The 26,300-nt window shown below is 37.7% G+C and overlaps 1 protein-coding gene across 1 annotated transcript; it reads right to left on the bottom strand.

Moving 5' to 3' along the window:
• Window positions 1-4,394: 4,394 nt before the first annotated feature.
• LOC127101839 (protein ENHANCED DISEASE RESISTANCE 2-like) lies at window positions 4,395-6,896 on the bottom strand. Its single transcript, XM_051039281.1, has 9 exons — window positions 6,773-6,896; window positions 6,535-6,609; window positions 6,363-6,416; window positions 6,197-6,262; window positions 6,045-6,094; window positions 5,788-5,894; window positions 5,629-5,675; window positions 5,439-5,539; window positions 4,395-4,479 (listed from the first exon to the last, which is right to left on the bottom strand). Exons 2-9 carry the CDS (start codon window positions 6,565-6,567, stop codon window positions 4,395-4,397), a joined length of 543 nt encoding a protein of 180 aa, XP_050895238.1. The 5' UTR covers window positions 6,568-6,609; window positions 6,773-6,896.
• Window positions 6,897-26,300: the final 19,404 nt, after the last annotated feature.

The following is a 26,300-nucleotide window of genomic DNA, read 5'->3' as shown; positions in this document are numbered from 1 at the left end:
ATCTTTGCGTGTACTCTTTAAATGTCTCTTTGTCCTTCTGAGACACAGACCTTAATTGGTCTCTATCCGGCACCATGTCCACATTATACTTGTATTACTTCACAAAAGCCTCTCCCAAGTTGTTAAAAGTGCGAATGCTTGCACTGTCCAACCCCATGTACCAACGGAGTGCAGCACAAGGTGGCTATCTTGGAAGTAGTGAATAAGAAATTGATTATTATCTGACTGAGTTGACATCTTACGGGCATACATCACAAGATGACTGAGCGGACAAGAGTTCCCCTTATATTTTTCAAAGTCATGCACATTGAACTTCACCGGGATTTTAACATTGGGCACCAAACATAACTCGACAGCACTCTTCCCAAATAGATCTTTACCTCTCAGCGTCTTCAATTCCTTGTGCAACTCAAGAAACTGATCTTTCATCTCGTCCATCTTCTCGTAAACATCCGGACCCTCAGACGGCTCGGAATGATAGATGGTATCCTCTACGCGAGGTAAAGTATGCACAACTGGCGGTGGCACTGATATGACCGGGCTAGATGCCGGCATGGAAGCAAATGTATGCGCAAAGCATTCAGGCACAAAGTTAGGCGCCATTCCACACGGGAATCCGGAAGACATATTTGGCACGAAGTGGGCGGTAGCAGCAGGCATGGTAGAGGTAGTCACCTCTGAAGTAACAGTCCTTGCGGGAAGAGTTGCAGGTGTTGGAAAAGCTTGGTTCTGAGCAGCAAGAACTGACTCCATCATGGCAGTCAGGCGGGCGATCTCGTCCTTCAGCTCTCTGTTCTCTTGCTCCAAATGTTCCATGATTTTATGATGATTGGCTCGGGTATTGTACCGGTGAGTCAGCTTGGCTAAAGCACAGAAGAAACACCAATCAGACACCAGGAGAAAACCTGCTTATGCAAATGATGCATGGAATGCAATGCTTGATTATTTTTATTATTTAAATTGGAAGGATTACACTGAGTACAATTTCAGAAACCAAAATAAAAATATACAAGAGAAAAGGAGACTAGTCATCCTAAGGATCCCTAACAACAATGTCAGAAGATCTGGCTGAAGGCGCGTACTTCCTTCGAATGCGACGGATCTCGGTCTCAAAAGAAGCCTTCATCTGAGTCTTCTCGAGGACAAGCTGATCCACAATCTTCTTCCAAGCAACGAAGGGTTGAGGCATGCTAGAAGGTGAAACCTCTGGCTCTCTCTGTCTCTTTATCAATCGGTCTTCTAGTAGCTCGATAAGTGCATCTTTGTCCTTAGACTCCAACTACAACTCTTCATTCTTCTTGCTCAAAGCATGGAAACGCTCTTCCCGCATATCCTTCTCTTGCTTCATCTTGGCGAGCGCGTCTTCCAACTCCTCTACATCTTGTTTAGGGAGAGTTAATGGCTCAACCACAACCATAGACATAGGTCTTTCACAAGGATAAGGCATCTTCAACTCCATAGCTCTCTTCTTCATCCAAAGAGTGTAAGCTTCCAAAGCTACACAATTTCGTTGACCAAGCTCGAATCTTCCTTTCCTATGCACATTATGCCAAGCATGCATAATCTCCTGCTTCAAATGTTGGGGATCTTTACCCACTTGATAGAAAAGACCTTCTAACAACATGTTATTAGGTTTGTCTCTCAAGGGGAACCCAAGTTGACGGCGAGCCAAAGCAGGGTTGTAGTTAATTCCTCCTTGTGTACCAATGAGAGGCACATTAGAGAACTCACCACAACTATCAATAATCTCCATACTGCTTAAGGATGGATCATACCAAACTATATCATCATTAGTGAGAGACATAAGTCTTTGAGACCACCTTAGACATTGTTTGTTCTCCATAAAAGCAGGTGTCTGAGGCAAGTGCGAAATAAACAACTTGTACAGAAGAGGAATGCAACAGACAATAGTTCCTCCACCTTTAGAATTCCTTAGATGCAAAGAGAAATACATATCACCCAACAAAGTAGGCACAGGATTCCCAATCAAGAAAAGTCTAATGGCGTTAACATCAACAAAACCGTCAATGTTAGGGAACAAAGCTAAACCCTAGTTAAGCAACACAAAGATAACTTCAAAGGTGTCCATACTACCAGCTTAAGAAAAAGTAGTAGCTTTCTTGATGAGGAAAACAGATGTTAACCCAAATAACCCTCCTTTCTTCACCGAATGAGCCTTTATCTCAGGTTTCTTCAAGTGAAGAGCTTCAGCAATAATACTAGATCAGGGAATCTCCTCCAATCCACTAAAAGGCACTCTAATAGAAACAGGTATCCCTAAAAGATGAGAATACTCCTCCAAGGTAGGCACCAGCTGAAAATTTGGGAAATTGAAACAATGGTAGAGAGGATCATAGAATTGTACTAGCACACTCAAAAGTCCTTCAACCACATCAGCAGACAAGATATACAATAGCTTCCCATGACGTTGTTTGAAGTCTAAGGGATCTAATACAAAAGATGCTAGCTTCCTTAACTCTTTCAAATCGGGATATCTGAAACTGTACTTCTTAGTGTTCCTTCGTCCACAGTCCATGGTCAGAAAATCTTTGCAAATGATACCTTAGTTCCTTGAAATTTTCGTGTGATGAATGTTATGATGCGCACGAATGCATGAATTCAATAATCACATATAAGGGATCATACACAAGGCAAACAAAGGTCAAGGGATGAATCAAGTCATTGTCAAGATAAATCATCCATTTTGGTGGATTTAGGTTTACACCTTATCAACACCCAAGTTCCATTGATATTGGCAAGACTTGATTGGATCAACCAAGAATCAAGGGTTTGTTTCAAGTCACGAGCATGGAGTGTGGGTAAGAACCATCCCAAAGCAGTGAACTAAGGATAAAAACCTGTAGATCATGTTCTAAAAAGTTCCCAGAGTCTTAATTGCATCTATCGGATATTACATGTTAAGATGAATGACTCATCGACCCATAATATTCTCAAGAGAAACTCGTCTGAGTGTAATATCGCGTAACAACTGTTATCAAGTCTACACTTGAACAGTTTCCGCACTACGTCCTAAATAGGCCAAGATGGGTTAAATGTTCTAAGGTCCTCAGCTTCTCGGACCCAATTAGAAATAGTAATGCGTAACCATAAATACTTGTGTGACATTTCCAAATCCAAAGGAGTCTCCACTGAGTAGATGGATCTCAAGCCAACTTGTTAAGGACTACTCCACACAAGTAGAACATGACTATACCATCCTCCTATCTTAATTGCACTCAAGTTCGAGTTAGAACTTATCTCACCACTCAGAGATCACCAAGCACAATAAGCAAATTATATCACACATACATATATACAAACATCACATATGTACAAATATATTCACACAAAAAGTAGGCTAAACCCACTGGAGACTACTCCCCAACAGAGTCACCACTTAATTTCGTTAGCGGGAAATTCATGATCATCAAGCTATTGACAAGCTAGAGATCAAATAACAAGAGTCTCCACCGTGCTTTTATTGTTTCCAAGGGAAAAGGGGAAAAGTATGAACAAAACCCAAAAGTAAGAAGTTTTCAAATCAAAACTAATAAAAAGGTCAGAGATCACAGATAAGGGGGTTGGTTACACAGAGGGAAGGTGTTAGCACCACTACAACAAACAAGACCTTAGACAGCGCTTTTTTTAGCCTTAGACAGCGCTTTAAAGCGCTGTCTAAACCTCCGCTGCTAAAGGTTTAGACAGCGCTTTTTTAAATCTTAAAAGCGTTGTCTAAGCCCCCCCCCCCGACAGCGCTTTGGCCAAAAGCGCTTTATAAGACCCTCTTATTTTAAATTTTTTAGGTATACCTTAGACAGCGCTTTTGAAAAGCGCTGTCTAAGCCCCACCCCCTTAGACAACGCTTTGGCCAAAAGCGCTTTCTAAGACCCTCCTATTTTAATTTTTTTTGGTATACCTTAGACGACACTTTTCAAAAAGCGCTGTCTAAGCCCCCCCCCCCCCCCCCCCCCCCCTTAGACAGCGCTTTTGCCTAAAGCGCTTTCTAATCCCCCCCTTAGACAGCGCTTTTTACAAAAGCGCTGTCTAAGGTATACGAAAATTTTTGAAGCTTTTGTTTTAAACCACATTTTTTCCAGGTTTATAAACCAGAATTTCTACCTGTTTTCAACCAGATTTTGACAGACAATTATCACATTTTATATATGTCAAATACATAATTTGGAAATCCTGAAATATAGATAAATTGGATAATATGATGACAATAGCGATTAAGTGAAGGAAAATGATTCAAGAATTGGCAAACTAATCTTAAAGTTCAGAATGAAAATGAATAAAGCAGCAACATCATGATTGCAATAGTATTAAATTTATTTTCTAGGTAGTATGAGACCAGCTTATAGAAGGAAATAAAAATGTTTACTATTTCTACAGTTTCAGCATACATTACTTTTAAGAATAATGTCGGTGTGACCATCTAGGTGCTCAACTACACTCCCCTTGGAAAAACAGAAATCCCATCTGCAAACCAAGAGTTTGTAACAAGGCAAAAAACACTTGAAAACCATGGTTTATAGAATTTCAGCATGATTGTTCTGCTTACCTATCCATTGCTATAACATAACCTATATATGACTAAACTTTCTCTTTGCAGTTAATTGAAATGTTAAATGTAAAAGTATACAGACCAGATTCCTACACACTATTATTTCAAACAAAGCACTCATGTTTACCTTGGTTTATGGGCAAGATTGTTGACCATAAAGTAAAAGATCATTTATCAATGTCCAGTTAAAAGTTCCACAGGATCTTGATGTTGGTTTTGGTTGATGGTAGACTTGTTAATATAATCCAGAGCTTTTTTATTAGACATATCATTCGGCAGATTTTGGGGGGACTAAACTGAGAAGGGAACTTGGGTGAAGTTCGATTATGCTGTCCTTTTATTTTATGCAAATGATGATGGGCTAATGGTGTTCTTAGATGGAATGCAAGGACACCATTTGCCAATGGCTTTCCAAGATAGAGCATAAGAAGACTGTAAGGTTTATTCGGATTATTTTCATTTCTTCAGAGCTTTGGTTTAGTTTGTTTTGCTCTTACACTTCCAACAATCTCTTGTACAGGAATATAATCATTTACCCATAAAAAAATAATATAGTAAAATTGCATAGATATAATATACGGTGACATTGTAACTCTGACCATCTCAAGGGGTTATAAGATGGATGGGTTGGTTTCAGGGAATGGACAAAAGCATTGGACTTGGAGTGAAAAGGAGGGCAGAGGTTCAACTTCCGTACTAACATTTTCTGTTAGAAAAAGTTACAATATGCAAAGCCAACTCCCCCCGTAACATAACACACTAAAAGCCCGCGTCAATAATAAAAGAAATGAAATTATCCCAAGACATAAAATAACATTTGCTTGTTAATCTAGCAGTGCCATTGAGCAAGACTACATCCAGTTAATGGACTTACTCGGATCTTGAAGGACCAAGTGCCATAAGAGTCTGGAAAATGGCTTCTGAAGTTCCATCTACCACACCAACAGCCATTATTGCGGGATGATCATCTCGTTTCTAGAGATTGGACAGGGTATTCAAGAATTAGTCGTTTTCATTTTAAATTAAATATAAACAACCTTTTACTGAAAAGAAACTTTGCCAACCTTCCCACCAGAATCCCTATCTTTTGCTTCCTTGAATAGTCGTAAACCTTCGTTACACCCATAAAAACATTAGTGCAAGTGTTAGCTAGGTTTTGATCATGTGAACTTACAAAAACTATTTTTGAATAAAAAAACAGCAATTGTGAAATAATTTTTTACCATTTTGGCAGCCAAAGATTGTCCAAGGTGATGGGGCAATAACATCAGAAGAAGAGAGTGTCCAGTCTATAGAATTTTGGTGATTTCTACTGGAAGATCCACTTAAGCTGTAAGCATCGCACCAAAAAAGAAACAAAAGATCATGCAACAAATACAACAAAAAAATATAGCTCAAGACAGCTTCAAATGCTTATTAACTCAGTCAACATAAAACTTTTTGTTGCAGTAAAAATCATTTAAAGGAAAGATAAAAATACCTATAAGACTGCCATTTCCTCTTGGAACATCCTATATCTTCTGGGGCACCCTGCACATATTAACAACAATAGCTTCATCCATCATTCAAACAGTTCCACCACAAGCTAAAAAAAAGCCTCAGATCATGCATAAACTATATAAACATATATACCTTCAAAGACGCTTCATGAAAGCATTGAATCCATCTCGCTGCTTCTTCAGGACGGCTCGCTCCTAACTACAACACTCATGTTTTGTAATTCCAAATTGAAACATAATTTCAAATTAACAACAACCTATATTTCAATGTAAACCTAATACTCTAATAGTCACCTCACCTTTAATCGATCATTATGATTCGAAGTGTTATATAGTGTGAAAATGAAAAACACCTAAAAAATTCACGCAGATAAACAAACATTAAGCCTGCAACCATTTGAACACAAAAACCAATAATAATTATTATAAAAAACAAAAATGAAAAAATGAAAGATTAAAGTAAGCATATACTTTTCTGTTAATACTCTCCCTTCCATTATCCATTACACGAATACACGAATCCACAATAGCACTTCTAACAGGATCCTGAAAAAGAAACTTTCCGTTTCCGTTTCCGTTTCAGATTCAGTTTCAGAGAATCTAATCTAACAAACACAATACAGTAACATTTCTAACTTCGTTATCAACCGAACCGATTCAATTGATAAAATAATCGGCGAAATGAAATTGAAAAAAAAAAGCGATGAACCTGATCGTCGGAATTGGGAACGGATTTGAAGCTACGAAGAAGGTGATGATCGAGAACGAAGTAACGCTTACGCGAAAACTGAAGTCCAAAACGGTTACAGCGTATAAGGTATAACCATCCTTCCAATGATTGAAACCGAAAAATGGAAGTGTATTCGTGTTCGCTGTTATGGTTTTCGCTGATAGGGTTTCAACGTTCGCAGGAGGGAAAACAAAAGAACTGAGAACGAAAATTGAAATGGAGTCTGAAATTTTATTTTAATTAGACCTTAGACAGCGCTTTTGTGGAAAGCGCTTTCTAAGGTATGCCTTAGACAGCGCTTTCCAAAAGCGCTTTCTAAACCCCCCCTTAGACAGCGCTTTTGGTTTTAATTTTTTTTTTAATTTAAAGACTTTAGACAGCGCTTTATCAAAAGCGCTGACTAAGGTCTATATTTAAAAGCGCTTTCTAAAAGCGCTGTCTAAGGGGGGGTCTTAGACAGCGCTTTTAGAAAGCGCTGTCTAAGACCCCCCCTTAGACAGCGCTTTCATTATTTTTTTGGAACATTTTCCGTGTTTTATTTTAATTTTAACCTTAGACAGCGCTTTCTTTTAAAAGCGCTGTCTAAGATGCGCTGTTAAAAGTCATTTTTGGCGTAGTGCACCCAAAGTGTCCTAAGGAGCCTTTTTTGTGTGCATATGTATTTTGTACAAAGTGAGGTTTAAAAAAAAATAGAATGGGGGGATGATAAAAGAATTCATTAATTATATTTTTGTGTTTGACAAGACCTTCGGTCTTGTGCCTACGTACCAACATAAAAATGAGGGATCAAAACCTCGTAGTTCGTGATACAAATTTCAAAGTGGATGTATTATTTTTAACAAAATTAAGTTTGAAAGGTACAAAGGCCTAAAAGGGTTTGAATGGGTTAGTTCTTTTTGACTTTTTGAAAGTTTAGGTCAAGTATAGTTAAGTTTATTTACAAGTTTGATTTAAAAAAAATAAAGTTTGAAAATGGAATGGCATAAGGCCAAAGTTTCTATCTTTTTGCAAAGTGGTCAGAGTTTAGAACAAAAGTAGTTCACACAAAGAAGATTTTTAAAAATGGAGGAAGAGATTTTGAAATTAAATAAATATGGGGAAGATGAAGAGACTATCCTATGCACAAAAATTAAAAGTTTAGAGTTGAAAAGATCTGACCAAATGGGTAGCAATCCAATAGACAAGAATGTCAATAGAAACCCAGTATTCCCTTGGACTTTTAGAATAAAGACACACATAAATGCCCAATTATATTATCTTGAAAATAGCTTATCCATTCCATGATCTTCTTCAAAATAGCCCATGTAGCAGATGAATTCCACAAATCACAGGTTCAAAATAACAGCTTCACAATGATCATGTTGTAGATGAACTTAGAGATGTCTTCAAAGGAGTATAAGATGAATTTCAACACAATACCATGTTTCCACAGGAAGGAAAGAAGGCCAAGTTTCCACACAATACCATGAAATAGGAGAGACTTACAATCTCACTAACTAGAATGTTTATGCCTTTTATGTCACAAATTTAGCGCTATGTTAAGCAATCGTACTTGGACTTATGTAGAAGTCACAACTATTTGAGGTTGGGCAATAGAATTTTGGTGCTAATGCATGTTAGTGACGTAGTATAATGGACTATGCTCATGAAACATACCACACACAAAAAGAATATGCAAAAGGTGTGGCCTAATCTCATCCATGCTCATGTCAATTTTTCAATCAACTAGCATTAGGACTTTGAGATGTCATAGGCCAAATGGAATGATTGAGTGAAGAAAGGGAATAAGATGAAGTGGGAGGGGAATGAATGAAATCACAAATTGGTCAAAGGAGGACTTTTACCAAATTAATACCATCCATTCATTTTGGGAGATGGAATGTACATTCCATCAATCCCCTAAATCCAATGATATTAATTTGACAAAGTCAAATCAACGTTGACCAAGGCCCAACAACAAGAGTCAAACATAAACAAGCCATCACAATTGGTCAACAAATTTATTTGGCACTTATTCAAATTAAAAAATACTAAAATAGTGCATTTAAATTAAACATGGTTTGTCCAATTCCTAAAATCTCATCAAAACACCAAAGAAATGGCCATGAGATTTATCATAGGTCAAACAAGGTCAAAGGACCTTGGAGAGAATATTTCATAATTTTTAGACATTTAAAAATATTTTTAAACAATTAAAAACAAATGCAAAATCAATTAATTCATGAAAAATATTAATAATGATCCAAAAAATAATTTTAATTCAGAATATGAAAGAGAAAAATATTTGAATTTTTTTGGTGAAAGTCCCATATTTTTTGGATCAATATTGAATTTAATACGAATTATTGAAAATAAAGCAAATAAAATGAAAATTAAAGTATCTGAAAAAGCATGGACCACTTGATCACCCTCATCAATTGAGGTGGCAGATCAAGTGGCCAGGAACGCGTTATGCTAGTTGGTCATTAGTCAGCGTGTGGCAACATTGGTAATTCAAATGCACGCTCCAGATTAAAACAATTCAAATCAATCCAAAGGCTTAGAACCAAGCCAGCACATAACCGGCGTCCAAAGGCCGATCGTCTTCTCCGGCAATCCTGGTCGGACTGGTTCACTCATCACCATTAAAAAAATGAAAAAGGAGGACATGATCTGAAAGACAAAATGGCGTAGAGCACGAATCTGACCTCAGTTCATCCTAACTCCAAGTAGATTGAGAGATACATGGAGTTGAAATTTGAGGTACATGAACTGAGTTGTTTTGATTTGGCCTCAAAGCAACTCAATCTTCTTGCCTAAATTGGTAGGACTTTAGACAACCAAAAAATCAATAGAATTGAGCAAGAATTTGAGAGAATCGAAATGAGAAACGTGTCTTCATAAAAGTTGTAGCTCTCTCAAAGACCTTAAAAATGGTCACCCATTTCATGTCATTTGGATTTAAAATGATAGAGTTATGCATTTTTGAAGTTTGAAAAAAAGACTTGATCAATGGTATAGGTGAAAAGTGACCTATAATGTAACCTCATATCACATGCTCAAAAAAGTTGAATTAGCTCCCAATCCAAACATCAACGTTGAAGTAGACACATTGAAGTTTATTGTGCAACTTGGAAATATTTCATCTCATAAAAATTGAGCAAGTTATGGCCTTGGGAGGTTGGCTTTCAAATTAGAGTGTAGACAAAACCGCCTATAATGTTTCAACATAGAAAATGATCTTCCAAGAAAAACTAGCTCTAGGTATCAACATGAAAGTTGTTTCGAATGCCATTTAGAGTAATGTTTCTCTTGGAATCATTTTTGTATGGTGAAAAGCATAGGAAATAGGGTCTAGGGAGACCCGGCTTTGATCAAATGAATTCATCTAGCCAACAACCATCAACCAACATACTAACTTCCAATTCTCTTGACTTTATTGGCTCAAGGTAGATCATATATGCTTAAGATGGTGAAATTTTAAGTGTCCCTTGAGAAATTTGATCAATTGGTGAGATAGCTTGTTGGAGAAGTTACTCAAGATACCCAGTCAAACTAGGGTTTCCAAGGCAAATCACCCTCAAACTCTTGAAGAAATCTTGATCAATATAATATGTAGAGAACATTGGGCCTCATATATGATGTTCATAACCATTATTGAATGAATTCTTGGTTATGCTCTTTGTTCATGAGGGTCTCAAACCCTAGATGTGAACTTGATGAATCAATGGAATCATGCCCTTCCTACAAAAGACATAGACAAATGCAAAGACATATTTTTGGTATTTTTGTTAGTGAAATGATAAAATACAAGCATGATATAATCACAATGTGCTTGGTGATATCTACCAAAACAAACCCAATGAAAGAGGTGTGAGGAGGATGCCAAGATATGATCCCAATGCTAATGCTTATGATGGAATTGCATGAGGGATCTTAGGGTCCAAATTGGGGTCTTACAATTGCCTGCTAAATACGATATGGTATCAGAAGTATCCAAAATAGAAAGAAGACTTTATGCCAAAGGGATAAGGTCAATATGAAGCCTTTATTCATAAGGGATAAGGTCAATAGGATAACATGTGAACAAGGTATTTGTAGATGGGGGTGCAACTGTCAACTTAATACCTTATAACCTATTCAAAAAAATGGGGTAAGGGCGATGATGATCTCCAATAGCACAATATGGTTCTATCCAACTACGAAGGAAAAACCAATAATATACTTGGTGTTATCCAGGTCGATATAACCGTTGGCATGACCACGCGCTCGACGCTTTTGATGGTAAATAATTCCAAAGCAAATTTTGAACTACTCCTAGGACGAGAATGGATCCATGGAATAGGAGAAGTACCCTCAGCTGTACATCAAAGGCTCATAATATGGCGAAAGGACGACATTATAGGAAACACCAAATCTGACCAGAGTTATTATAGGATTGATGAGGCCAAGGGCTCGAAGAAATCTTTCGACCAACATTTGGCAAACATCGCGCCTTGTGATGACGAATCAGGGTCCTATACTTCAGTCAAAACCAGTCACATGTTAATTCTTGATCCCGACTACGGATTCATATGGGATGTTGAAGAAGAAATGGAGCCAGAGATGGTAATTCCACCTACAGGGTGGCCTACAGCCGATGGAGATGACTGCTGGGTCATAATGTTTGGCTCGAATTTTGGCCTATTTCCCTAAAAACAAAATAAAGGTATCCCTAGAAAGGGAGAGACTTCAGGACTTGTCTCTAAAAGAGAAAGAGGTAGAAGATGGTCGACAAGACCAAACAACTACTTCAGAAATTCGGAGGCTTGATTGCATCTATGACAATGAGCCTTTGGGGTTTGAGAAAAACCCATTGAATGGGTTGTAAAAAATGCAAGCACAAGACCCACTTGAAGAACTTGATCCAAGAGATGGAGTCACAAAAAAACCAATGTACATAAGTATTAAAGTTGGGTCAAAGATGAAGGTTAAACTGATCAAAGTGTTGACAAAATACAGAGACTGTTTCGCCTAGAACTACGGCGAAATGCCTGGTCTAGATCGAAGTGTTGTGGAGCACCTATTGCCTATTTAACATGGGAAAAGGCCAGTAAAGCAACATCCCTGATGGTTTTCTCCATAGATCACTATAAATATCAAGCAGGAGATTGAAAGTCTTCTCAATAGTCGGTTCATCAGAAATGCAACGTATGTCGACTGGGTAGCTAATATAGTACATGTTATTAAGAAAAATGGAACTCTCAGAGTCTGTATAGATTTTAGAGATTTAAATAATGCTACTCCAAAAGATGAGTATTCGATGTTGTGGAGGAGATGCTAGTTGATTCGGACGTAGGCTTCAAATATCCGAGTATGCTTGATGGCTATTCTAGCTATAATCAAATCCTCATAGCAGAGGATGATATCCCCAAGACGGCGTTTCGATGTCCTGGAGCTTTGGGGAAATACGAATGGGTTGTCATATCATTTGGTTAAAAAAACATTGGGGCAACCTATCAAAGAGCCATGAATGTTATATTCCATGATTTCATTGAAAAATTTATGCAGGTATACATTGATGATATTGTGATAAAATCGTCATCTAAAAATGATCATCTTGATCACCTTCTACACTCATTTAAGAGAATGAGAAAATATGGATTAAAAATGAATCCATTAAAATGTGCTTTTGGTGTACATGCAGGAGACTTCTTAGGTTTCGTGGTACACAATAAAGGCATCAAGATCAATCAAAACAAGACAAGAAATTTTGGATTTCAAGCCTCCGTCGACAAAGAAACAACTCCAGTCTTTGTTGGGGAAGATAAACTTGTTGAGAAGATTCATATCGAATCTAAGTGGCAAGACGAGGGATTTTTCGCCACTCCTCAAGACCAAGAAGGAAAGTGATTTTCACTAGGGACAAGAGCAACAAGACGCTTTCGACGCCATCCAATTTTGTTACCTCCCAGTAAGAATAAGAATATGAGTTTGTATATTGCTGCATCAGATACAAACATAGGAAGTATGTTAGCTCAAGAGGATGTCAGTGGTGTCGAAAGACCCATATACTACCTTAATCGAATTTTGATGGATGTTGAAACTAGGTACAATATGATTGAAAAACTATGCCTATGCCTGTATTTATCATGTATGAAATTAAAGCAATATATTAAAGTAGTTGATGTTTATGTTTCGTCTCATTGTGATGTTATTAAACATATGTTGTCAAAACCTATTATGCATAGCCGAATTGGGAAATGGGCTCTAGCATTAACAAAATTTTCTTTAACATATAAGCCTTTGAGGGCTATGAAGGGCCAGATAGTGGCAAATTTTATTGTGGATCATGCCATAGTTGAACCTTCACTAAACATGGTTGACACAAACCCTTGGCGATGATATTTCGATGAGTCAAACCACAAGAATGGAACAAGAGTTGGGGTGTTAATATTATCCCCATAAAACATTCCAACGAATTTAAAATGTAATATCGACGGAAAATGTTCCACTAATGAAGCAGAGTAAGAAGCCTTAATAACTGGTCTCAAAATCATAAGAGATTTAAGGGCCAAGAAAGTAGAGGTTACGGGAGACTCGGAATCGGTGATTAGATAAATCACACGAGAGTACAAGTGCATTAAAGAAAATTTGTTGATGTATTTCGCAATGGTGACACAACTATTGGAATGCTTCGAGGTTGTCAGCATTACCCATGTGCCAAGGATGAAGAACCAAGAAGCCAACGAGTTAGCACAAATCGCCTTAGGGTACAAGATATCGAAAGAAAAGCTCAAGGATTTTATTAAGATAAAGGAAAAGATGGTGTCAAATGTCCCACCGTCACGTAGTATGGCAATCCCAAAAACTAGGGGGGCATGGGACTCCGACAACAGCTTCAGCTAAGAAGAAGACTCCGACGAAGAAGACTCTGACAACAACTTCAGCTGCAACGAATGTCTCAAAATTTTTGAAATTCTTGCAAGACACGAAGTTTTTGCCATTGACAATTTATCACAATCAAATTGGATAAGACCAATCATAGATTACTAGGAAAATCCAGTTGAAAACACTGACAGGAAAATCAAGTACAAGGCTTTCAGTTATGTATGCATAGGAAATGAGTTGTTAAAGAAATCTTTAGAAGGAATATTTCTCAAGTGTCTTTGAAATACAGAAGCTTACTTGGCCATATCTGAAGTACACAGTGGAGCCTGTGGGGCACACCAAGCAGACCATAAGATGAAATGGCTTTTATTCCGATAGGTCGTTTATTGGACAAGTATGTTAAAAGATTGTATCGAGTTCGTCTAAGGGTGCGAAGAATGTAAGATGCACACGAGCGACCAACATATACCATCAAGTAAGTTGCATGCAATTATCAAGCCATGGCCTTTTCGAGGGTGGGCGGTAGATGTCATCAGCGAAATTCGACCGACTTCATCAAAATAACAAAAGTTTATCCTCGTCGGAATAGACTGCTTTACAAAATGGATAGAAGATATCCCTTTGGTAAAAGTGGATCAAGAGGCTGTGATCGAATTCATTCAAAAACACATCGTATATAGGTTTGGGATTCCCGGAACCATTAACACAAATCAAGGTTAAGTTTTTGTGGGACAAAAGATGCAGGAATTTTCCCTTGAAACAGGATTCAGGTTGGTTACTTCCACGCCTTATTACGCCAAAGCAAATGGCCAAGTCGAAGCGGCTAACAAAGTGATGATTAGTTTAATCAAAGAACTGGCACAAAACACTAGACCAGATTTTATGGGCTTGTTGAACATCCCCAAAAGAGGCAACAGATTTGACGCCTTTCTATTTGACATTTGGGCACGATGTTGTGTTACCAACATAGATTTGTTTGCAATCAGTCAGAGTGCAATGGCAGAACGATATCCAACGGGAACAATATTGGAAATTATTATTCGACAAACTGACGGATTTATACGAAGAAAGATTGGTCGTAATGGACGTGTTAATATGACAAAAAGCGCGTGTGGCTAGAGTGTACAACAGAAGGTTTAAAACGAAAACCTTTGCAGTAAATAATTGTGTTTGGAAGGTAATTCTACCTATGGATCGAAAAGATCGAACTCTAGGTAAATGGTCACCAAAATGGAAGGTACCGTTTCAAATAATCCGAACGTTTATGAATAATGCCTATGAGATTCAGGAGATGGATATAAATCGAAGGATCTTGAGAGTAAATTGGAAATATTTAAAGAAATATAAACCTATGCTACAAGAGATTAAAATCCAAACATAGTGAAATATTCATTAATCCGCTAAAAGCCAAGATGATTACAAAGTGGTCCACCAACCCTACAATTGCTATTTAAAAAATAAAGTCAAGCAGGAAATCTAGATTTAAAGTCCTAAAAAAGGTCGGCTCATGACCAATTCTATTGTCAAGAAGGCTCTTCTTCCCCCGAAGTTTCTTAATACTTGCCTTGATTTTAAACCAAGAAAGTAAAAGGGGTTAACCATAGAGGTGTGTGTAGCGATAAATTCATGATCATCAAGCTATGGATAAGCAAGACATCAAATAACAAGAGTCGCCACCACACCTTTATTGTTTCCAAGGGAAAAGGGAAAAGTACGAACAAAACCCAAAAATAAGAAGTTTTCAAATAAAAACTAATAAAATTCCAGAGATCACAAGTAAGGGGATTTTTTTACACAGAGGGAAGGTGTTAGCCCCCTAAGTGTCCTAGGTACTCATAGGGAGCCCTTTCTTGTGTGCATATGTATTTTGTACAAAGTAATGTTTACAAACAAATAGAATGGGGGGATGAGTAAAGAATTCATTAATTATATTTTTGTATTTGACAAGACCTTCGAACTTGTGCCTACATACCAACATAAAAATGAGGGATCAAAACCCCGTAGTTCGTGATACAAATTTCAAAGTGGATGCATTGCTTTTAACAAACATTAGGTTTAAAAGGCACAAAGGCCTAGAAAATGGTTTGAATGAGTTAGTTGTTTTTGGATTTTGAAGATTTTAAGTCAAGTATAATTAAGTATATTTATAAGTTTGATTTAAGAAAAGAAGTTTGAAAATGCAATGGCTTAAGGCCAAGGTTTCTAGCTTGCAAAAGTGGTCAAAGTTTAAAAATCTACAAACACAAGCAAATAATATTTTTGAAAGGAGGGAGAGATTTTTGAAATTCAAGAAGTGGGGAGGAGATGAAGAGACTAATCCTAAGCATAAATTTAAAAGTTAAGAGTTGAAAAGATCTGACCAACGGGTTGCAATCCAATATGCAAGAATACCATATAGAAACCCAAATTCCCTTAGACATTAGAATCAAGCAACAAACAATGCATAACATATTAACTTGAAGAGCAAGGCATCAAATAAAGATGGCCACATCTAAGCTTTAGCCACTCCATAATCTTCTTCAAATTGACTTATGTAGCAGATGATTTCCACACGTCACAGGTTCAAAATAACAGCTTCACAATGATCATGCTGCAGATGAATTCAAATGGATCTTCAATGATGTATCATATGAAGTTTCAAATTGCAAGCACTTGGTTACATGAAAAATGGCATTGGCCAAGTCCTTTTGCATAGGGATGTTGTCTAAATTCTAAGTCCAATTGTCCAAGATCAAACCAATAGTCCACACAATAGTTTTTTTAGGGTTTTTGTTCTTATTATGAACATTAATGGTCAAAGACCACACAAGCAAACAAAATATGCACAAACAAGATATATCACACAATATGGTCTAAGTGGGCAAAGTGAAAATGGCATTAATATAAACAATTAGAATGGTATGAATAATGGCAAATGAATAGAGCTTAAAATTAAATGGCATTAAAAGTAAATGGCTTGAAATTAAATGTTAGTTGTTAATGAGTTAGAAGTCAGTATTGCTTTTGCTTTTTTGTTTAAGTCATTCTTTGGAGAACATGAAACCCACTTATCACAAGCGTGGATCCTTGAACCAAGACATCTTCCAAAGAAAGGAAAAAAGGTCAAGTTTCCACACAATACCATGAAAGAGGGGAGACTTACAATCTCACTAACTAGAATGTTATGCCTTTTTGTGTCAAAAATTTAGCGCTATGTTAAGTAATCGTAATTGGACTTATGTAGAAGTCACAACTATTTGAGGCTGAGCAATAGAATTTTGGTGTTAATGCATGTTAGAGCATAGTATAATGGACTATGCTCATTAAACATACCACACACAAAAAATAATATGCAAAAGAGGTGGCCTAATCTCATCCATACTTATGTTGATTTTTCAATCAACAAGCCTTAGGACCTTGAGATATCATAGGCCAAATGAAATGGATGCAAAAAGAAAGGGAATTAGATGAAGAGGGAGGGGGATGGATCAAAACTCAAATTGGACAAAGGAGGACTTTTACCAAATTAAGATCATTCATTCATTTTGGGAGATGGAATGTACATTCCATCAATCCCCTAAATCCAATGATCTTAACCTAACAAAGTTAAATCAACCTTGACCAAGGCCCAACAACACAAGTAAAACTTATACAATCAATTAAAATGGCTCAACACAATTATTTGGCATTTATTCAATTTAAAAATACTAAAAATAATGCATTAAATTAAATATGGTTTTTCAAATTCCTAAAATCCGATCAAAACACCAAAGAAATGGCCATGAGATTTATCATAGGTCAAACAAGGTCAAAGGACCTTGGAGAAAAAAATTCAGAATTTTTGGAAACTTAAAAGTATTTTTAAACAATTAAAAGTATTCACAAAATCAATTAAATCATGAAAAATATTAATAATGATCCAAAAAATAATTTTAATTCAAAATATGAAAGAGGATTTTATTTAAATTTTTTTGGTGAAACTCTAATATTTTTTGGATCAACATTAAAATTAATATGAATTGATGAAAATAAAACAAATTAAATGAAATTCAAATAATCAAAAAAAAATGTGGACCACTTGATCTCCCTCGTTAATTGAGGTGGCAGATCAAGTGGATGAAAATGCGCGCTACATGGTACACTTGAGTCAGCGCGCCACAGCAATGGTAATCAGAACCAACGTGTGAGATTAAAACATTTCAAATGAGATCAATGGCTCAGAACCTGTCCATCACACCACCGTTGCTGGAACTCCGATAACCTTCTTAGGCGAGGCTCACCGCACTGGTTCAGTCATCACCATCAAAAAAATGAAAAAAGAGGACATGATCTGAAAGAAAAAATGACGTAGAGCACGAATCTGACCTCCATTTCAACTAACCCCAAATATATAAAAAGATATGAGGAGTTGAACTTTGAGGTGTGTCAACTGAGTTTCTTCGATTTGACCTCAAAGAAACTCAATCTTCTTGCCTACATTGGTAGGACTTCAGACAACCAAATATCCAAGAGAATTGATGACAATTGAGTGAGAATCGAAGAGAAGAAGATTTCTGAAAATTACCTTCAATGTTGTGCAGAACTGGATCTTGCTTGCTTCAAACTTGACTTGATCACACTCGAGGAGCTTGCAGAAGTGGTTTGGTGATGGAACAAAGCTTTGGATCATGGAGTTTTTGAATCTCCAAACAGTGAGATTCAAACTCAATTTTCAAGTTGAAAATTCTCAGGTTTTCCTTTGAATTGTGAGGGTTTCAATTGAGGGGAAAAGTTGGTGCGCAGGGTGTCTTTGAAATGAGCTCAGAGGCCTTGTATTTATAGCATTTGGGATTGATAATTGCACACTTGAAAATTTGCTAAATTTGGCAATATGATGCACAAGCTTGCATGGGCGTGTACAGGACCATGAAGTAATCCATTTTGATCCAATTGCAATTGTACTGGAGTTCAAATGATGCTTGAATGGCAAGGCAATGTGAAATGGAGTTTTGGACATTTGATTTTTCCACTTGATGCAGACCTATTAAGACCATGCGCAACCCTAGCAAACCTCATCCAAAATGCATGAAATATGACTCTTTGTAAATTTTAGATCAAGGGGAACAACTTTTATGTTTGACACTTTTCCATTTGGGACTTGGATCATGGTGAATTTTGAGGTGGAAGTTTGGAAATTTCAACATGTTGAAATTTTTTCAAAGTGTTAAGTCATATATCTGAATATTCCACTTTAATTAACCTTTTATGTGAGCTCCAAATGAGAAACGTGTCTTCGTCAAAGTTGTAACTCTTTCAAATACCTTCAAAATGGTCACCGATTTCATGTCATTTGGATTTAGAATGATAGAGTTAGGCATTTTTGAAGTTGAGGAAAATCACTTGTTCAATGGTATAGGGCAAAAATGACCTATAATGTATCCTCATATCACATGCTCATAAAAGTTGATTTAGCTCTCACTCAAAACATCAAAGTTGAATTAGACATCTTGAATTTGATTGTGAAACTTGGAAATCTTTCGTCTCATAAAAATTGAGCAAGTTATTGTTTTGGGAAATTGACTTTCAAATTAGGGTTTAGACAAAATGACCTATAATGTTTCAACATGTAAAATGACTATCCAAGCAAAATTAGCTCTATACTTCAACATGAAAGTTGTTTGGAATGTCAGCTAGAGTAACGTTTCTCTTGGAATCATTTTCATATGGTGAAAAGTGTAGGATATAGGGTCTAGGGAGACCCAGTTATGATAAGATGAATTCATCTGGCCAACCACCATCAACCAACTTGCTAACTTCCAATTCTCTTGACTTTCTAGGCTCATGGTAGATAATATATGAATAAGATGATGAATTTTGAAATGTCCCTTGAGAAATTTGAATAATTGGTGAGATAGCTTGTTGGAGAAGTTACTCCAGATACCAAGTCAAACTAGGGTTTCCCAGGCAAATCACCTCCAAATTCTTGAAGAATGCTTGATCAATATAAAATATAGAGATAATTCGGACTCATATATGATGCTTTGAGACATTGTGAATCAATCCTTGGTTGTTCTCTTAGCTATGAGGGTCTTAAACCCTATATATGAACTTGATAGATCAATGATGATCATGCCCTACCTACAAAAGAGTTAGGAAAATGCAAAGACATATTTGGTATTTTGGTTAGTAAAATGATAATGTACAAGTATGATACAATCACATAGTGCTTGGTGATCTCTCCCAAAGCAAACCCAGTGAAAGAGGGGTCAGGAGGATGCCAAGGTATGTTCCCAATGCTATTGCATATGATGAAATTGCATGAGGGATCTTAGGGTCAAAATTAGGGTCTTACATTTGCCCCTATTTAAGGACATTCTAACTGAGGAGGTGAAGGTTAAAATCTTCGTGTCAACTCAGTAGAATGGGCTTAAATAACAACATCTAGAAACAAATTTTGATCCCTAAGAGACCTCATGATGCATATGATGTGAATATGAAAGCAAATTCTCTGTGGGGAAATGTTGCCACAAAGGAAAAGCAAATCAGAGCGACCGAAAGTCCGCAGGAGCGTAATGCATTCCGTAAGGAAAGCTAACTAGGGAGAAAAAGACTCTGAAGGGATAAAAGAGGTTGTGTGTAGGCTAGACTACGACTTAAAAACAACTGGGAGACTAGAGGAATTCCATAAAATGGAAGGACTCAGCCGGGGAAAACCACCTGCAGGGGAAACGAGTAGATCAGGATATAATTGGCATACTTGAATCATGTAGGAAAAGGGATTTCACTAAGGAAATACACACTCAACTCAACTGGGGAAGAAATAGACTTCAACACAGGAGAAGTAGAAATTTATTATCCACTACTGGCTACTAGGTAAGGAGATAATAAAGATCTGGCAGAGAGGACACCCGTCATCGATTAGGATGAACATATCAAGGATGACTCGCAGGGAACCGTCAGGCGGGTATACTCATTACCGGTTACTGGGTAAGAATAGCCTTGCTGGGGAAAACTGCAGAAAATGGGATTCACAACTACCAGTTAATGGGCAGAAGACCAAAGATGAGAAATATTCGTCACCGGTTAGGGTGAACATATCAAGTATAAACTCAAAAGAAAGAAAATTTGTCATTGGTTAGGATGAACATATGAAGGATTAACTCTCTAGGGAATAACATAGGGATTACAACTACCTTTTTACTGGGTAGAATACCAAAGGTGAGAGTATCCGTCATCGGTTAGGATGAACATATCAAGGATAAACTCAGACAGGGGAAGAAAATATCTATCATCGGTTAGGATGAACATGTCAAGGATATACTTCCAGGGAAACATAGAAATGAATCCACTAGGGACTCCACTGAGGAGAAAAACAAGGTTACTTTTTCCGGGTATTGGGCAAAAAGTAACAAACTGCAAACTAAGAAGCATATTACCAGTTACTGGGTAATAAACTATTAGGGGACCCAAACCATCTATCTAGGTAAGATCTAGAAAGAAATTGTCAGTCAAGACTCAAACCAATGAGGATATAACTCAAGGGGAGTGATTCCATCCAGATAATCAACTAGGGAGGAAATTGAAATAATAATCATCCACGAGGAGATAACTCAGTGGGGAAGGGAGAAAGGTTAAAGTCTTTATACTTAAGGGGCTGACACTCTACAATTGAGGGAGGACAAACACCAAACTTGTATGAGGATAAAGTACCTCCATAACAGAGAATGAGAATCTCAAACAATGAATTAATATTATGCAATTATGAGATTATATGGGTGTATATGTATATGTATATGTATACATGATGATTATGCTGACAAAACAATCGCAAAGGATTCAAAGGTGTCGCAAAAATGAATTATCGATACAATCCTCGGTCAATCCATAAAAGAGGGAGACAAATGCTGGAGAAAAGAGAGATCAACATCCCACAGGCTCAACCCTAGTCGGGGAAGGAGGATATCAACTGAGAAAGGGAGACCTTATCGAATCTGCGGCTAATTTTAAATCAACACCATATTGAATGGGAGACAAAATTAACAGAGAATAAACGGAAATAGCTTCTCAAAAACTAGGAGGAAACTCTGACTTGGAGTGAGCCGGATGGCAACTAGTGGGGAAACCAAAGTTCTACCGCCATTATGCAAACTACTGAGGAAATCCTCCTCACTCTGCTGGAGATCAAACTGGCTGGGTAATCATCGATCCTGCTGGGAACTTATGCACAAACTCCACTAGGGACAAACACTCCGCAGGGGAAATGAATCGACCAACTCGGCTGGGGATAACCGAGGGTTAACTGCTCGGGGGAACCATCAATGCTCCACACTTAGGGCTTGCTGTTTTTGAATTGCTATTGACATTTCTTTTACTTGCTCTTAAAATTCATGCTTTTATATGTTAAAGAAAAATGATTTTGATTTAAAATTTTAATTTCAAAGATGATCATAATAAAATTTAAAACTATTTGGCTGAAGTAAATAAGAGTGGAAACGTTTGGAGAAAAGTTCAACTTTATTTAATAGAATGGTAGTCCATAAATGACAAGACTCCATAGATTTTACAAAGTTTAAAATGGTAATTTACATGGAAAAGGGTTACATTGAATACAAATGATCACTAATCTTTCCACCAACTCTTGATATCTGTTGTGCTTTTGGCTGCCACTGCGGATGATGAATCGACGTCAACCCTTGTGCTCAACAAAGTTTCTCCAAGACTGGAAGATCAGCAGAATGCAGTTACTTGCCAAAATCACTTATTTTTGCATAAGTTGCCCCAGGGTGGGGTACTCAACTTATCGGGAAAATTCTTTTTCTGTTTTATGTCTCTAATTTTTGCCTGGATCGCCCTTTCGGGTTTTTAATCCACCGAGACGCTCATTTTTGCCTAAGTCGCCCTTTCAGGTTTTTGCCTAATCTTCAATTGTTTGGTGAGCCAAATGGTCAGCCAAGATACTACCTTTGATCTCCTTCTGAGATCGGTATTCGATATCATACTCAGATAACAACATCTGCCAACGGGCGATTCTCCTAGTTAAACTAGGCTTCTCAAAAATATACTTGATTGAATCCATTTTGGATATCAACCAAGTGGTATGATTCAACATATATTGACGTAGACGCTTAGCAGCCCAAGCCAATCGTAACAAGTCTTCTCTAGCATAGAATAGTGAGATAGTAAATTGCAAATTCTTTGTTTCCAGTTTCATCTTGTTGACCAAGAACACAACCCATACTATCTTCAAGCATAATCAAATACATGATCAACGACCTTCCATTAATAGGTGGAGACAAGATCGGAGGTTCAAGCAGACACTCTTTGATATTATCAAAAGCTTTATGGAAGTCTTTGGTCCAATCACAAGACTGATCTTTCCGAAGAAGCTTGAATATAGGCGCATATGTGGTAGTCATGTGTGAAATCAATCTTGATATATAATTCAAGCGGTCGAGAAAACCTCTGACTTGCTTCTCAGTTTGGGGCACAAGTATCTCTTGTATTGCTTTGACATTGGTAGGATAAACTTCAATACCCTTCTCGCTGACAATAAAGCCCAACAACTTACAGTAACAAACACCAAATGTACACTTATTGGCATTCAAGCGGAGTTTATACTTCCTCAAACGCTGGAATAGCTTCAATAAATGCTCAACATGTTTTTCTTCATCACTCGATTTAGAAATCATGTCATCGACATAAACTTCAATCTCTTTATGCATCATGTAGCGGGGTATTCGTTACCATTAGGGATATTGACTAAATCCAAGGTAAATCATACAAGTCGAGTTGCCACCGCACTTCTATTTATCCAAAGGAATGGTTAGAAAGCGAACAAAAACCTAAAAGTTTTATCGAATCAAAAACTAGTAAAAATGTCAGAGATCTGGGTAAGGGGGTTGGTTATGCAATGGGATGGTATTAGGCACCCAAAGCATCCTAGGTACTCCTAGGGAGCCCTTTTCACATTTGTTGCAAAGGTTGTTGTTTTTTTTTTTGAAAATTTATTTGTGCAAACATGATTGAAGGGATGAGAAAAGCGTGTATGTTTATCTAATGTACTACTTACTAAAAGAAGGGTCAAAAGAAAATGACTCGCACGGACGTCGCATCCACTGCATACGTATCTCATCTGAATCTGAGAATCAAAGTCTTCGTAGCTCGGCTACCTAGGGGTTAAAGAGGAGTGTGCTCGCTAAGACATCACGTCTTATGCCTACGTATCTCATCTGGGATGAAAATCAGAGCAAAATGTAGTTCGACTAACTACGGGGTAAAGGTTGAACAACGTTACTACGCAATCTACCGGATGCTCGACCTTTGGAGACTTACTCACCTGTAGTAGAAGGAGTAAACGTGTTCTTAGGAGAAGAAAAATCAATGAGTTTGGGGTGTTTAGGGATGCTCATGCAAAAAGGCAGTCCTAGATGAAGGAACCGCGCTACCTTAAATGACATGCCACGAGAGGCTATACGAAACCTAAGAAATCGGTAACATGCGGGAAAAGTAAAGGGATTGAGAGATCTACCGTATGGATAAAGATCCGAAGCAACGACAATTAAAGAGATAAGAAACCCAGAGATCTCTCAAGCTAGCACCATCAAAGAAAGTGAGTCAGTACAGGTAATTGGAATAGACCTCCAGGTGGTACCCCACAAATAAAGTGGAACACCAAGCAAATCACTTTTAGGGTTTATATGAGAGGGAATTGGTTCTTTGCAGATGAGTTCCCTTCAGTCTCTGGAGGTTGCTCTGAACTCTATTAGCTCTTCTCTCACTATCTTTTTCCTGCCAGGGTAATAGGAATAGAATTGCCTTTTGTTTCACTGAAACTCTGAATTTATAACCTGATTTTTGGGGACCTGTGGGCTCAAATGAGAGAGGCCCAAGTCCAAAATTTTTCTGTTATATTTTATTTATTTATTTTTCGTTTTTCGTTTTTTTTTTTTTCGTTCTTTTTTTTTTTTTTTTTTAAACACGTGGGTTTCGCCTACCGAGCATGACAGTTCAAGAAATTCCTCTGAACGTAGGTGATTCTGGTGGCTTTTCTTGGGACTCGCTAGGCGACCCATTCTGCTCGCCTAGCGAGCATGACAGCTCATGAAAAAACTTTTGCTCCTTCAAGATTAACGTTTTGACTGACGAATAGACCCCATTTGAACCTGTTGGAAGTATCTCAAGCCATTCCCTTGTGTTGACTGATCATCTAAATAGAACCCATAAAGTGTCTTGGATGATACTCAAGCTTCAATCAAAAGATGTTAGTGACACATTTTTGTGCATTTGGTTAGTAAACAAAAGTAAGAGAAACAATGATGTATAATTCAAGCATGATTGGTGATCTCAAACCAATCACAAGGAGTCCCACCCAAAGGCAAAGGGAACCAAGATGCTAAAGATCCTTGAGTCAATGCAAATGCAATGTTATGATGCCATGAGGGATCTTAGGGTCAAAATTGGGGTCTTACAGATGCCCTTATTTAAGGTCATTCTAGCCGGAGAAGTGAAGGTTAAAATCTTTGTCTCGACGGGGTAGAATGGGCTTAAATAATAACAAAGAGACGAATTTGGTCCCTAAGAGACCTCATGATGCAAATGTAGGTATGAAAAATGGTAGCACTCTGTGGAGATATGTGTCCACAAAAGCAAAGAAATCAGAAGCCACTTATAATCCATATGAGCAATTCACTCCATGGGACCAAGACCCTGGGGACTCTCTTGGGGATAGAAAAGGGATAAAAATGCGCGAGCAGGTCACGACTCAAAGCGTGGGGAACAGAATTCCAAAGGGAAAATATCCAATGGAAAGACTCGAGCTGACTCGAAGATGCATGTATTGGGGAATATGCCAATACAACAAAAAACTATCCACATCGGATACTTCGGATAAAATCCGGATGAAAACAATCCACTAAGGGACTTCGCTGGGGATGTCCACAAGGACACTCCTGGGGAAGTAGCGGGATGATGTATTACCGGTTACTGGGCAATAAGCTCAACGAGACAATGGGTTTGGACACCGACGAAAGGACGAGAGATACAACATGCTCGGGAAGAATGAAGATCTAAGACCGGTATAAGGGTGAGAGATATCAAAACTTCAAAACGTCTGAGGAAAACCTAAAAGGTATACTTCAACTCAGGGATTCTTACTCCATAGGGGACAAAAAGTCATAATAAGGAGCAGAGAGGAAGGAACACCAGGGATACCGGTTACTGGGCATATAATAGGTGACCAACCAAGGCGTGAATTGGGGAATATTCCCAAAACACTCATCATCCAAAAGAGGGCTAAAGCAAACTCGATTACAGGATGGATACTCGATTCCACAAAGGGGATACGAATCTTACTCAACTAGGGAAGAACAAAAGGCTTCAGACCTGAGAGTGCATGAGATATACTATCTATTACCGTCAGAACATAGATAATATACTCGCATGGACGATTATCCAGAACCAGTTACTGGGTTAACAAAGGATAAATCGACCGAAAAGAAGAGGCATCGGGATACCGAAACTAGGTATATAATGATGAACAATTCAGGAGAGAAACAATCGTTACCAACAACAACAAGGTAGACGAGAGATGACCCGCTGGGAATAAATTGCATAATCAGGGCAATTATCCAAGCAGATGAGGGGATATCATCACCGAATATTGGATGAAGATAACTATCACCAATTAAAGATGAGCTAAAAA

The sequence above is a fragment of the Lathyrus oleraceus genome, chromosome 1, assembly GCF_024323335.1.
Source record: "Lathyrus oleraceus cultivar Zhongwan6 chromosome 1, CAAS_Psat_ZW6_1.0, whole genome shotgun sequence".
Classification (NCBI taxonomy): Eukaryota; Viridiplantae; Streptophyta; class Magnoliopsida; order Fabales; family Fabaceae; genus Lathyrus; species Lathyrus oleraceus.
Note: the sequence above shows the minus strand (reverse complement) of the source record. Positions and strands in the feature narration are given on the sequence as shown.

Bases quoted from the DNA above. Each gene is read 5' to 3' on its own strand.
- LOC127101839 (XM_051039281.1), bottom strand. From the start codon at position 6,567: ATGGATAATGGAAGGGAGAGTATTAACAGAAAA. The intron at 6,417-6,534 runs GTATATGCTTAC...TGAATTTTTTAG, and splicing joins GGGAGAGTATTAACAGAAAA to GTGTTTTTCATTTTCACACT. The intron at 5,540-5,628 runs GTTGGCAAAGTT...TCCAATCTCTAG, and splicing joins ATAGGGATTCTGGTGGGAAG to AAACGAGATGATCATCCCGC.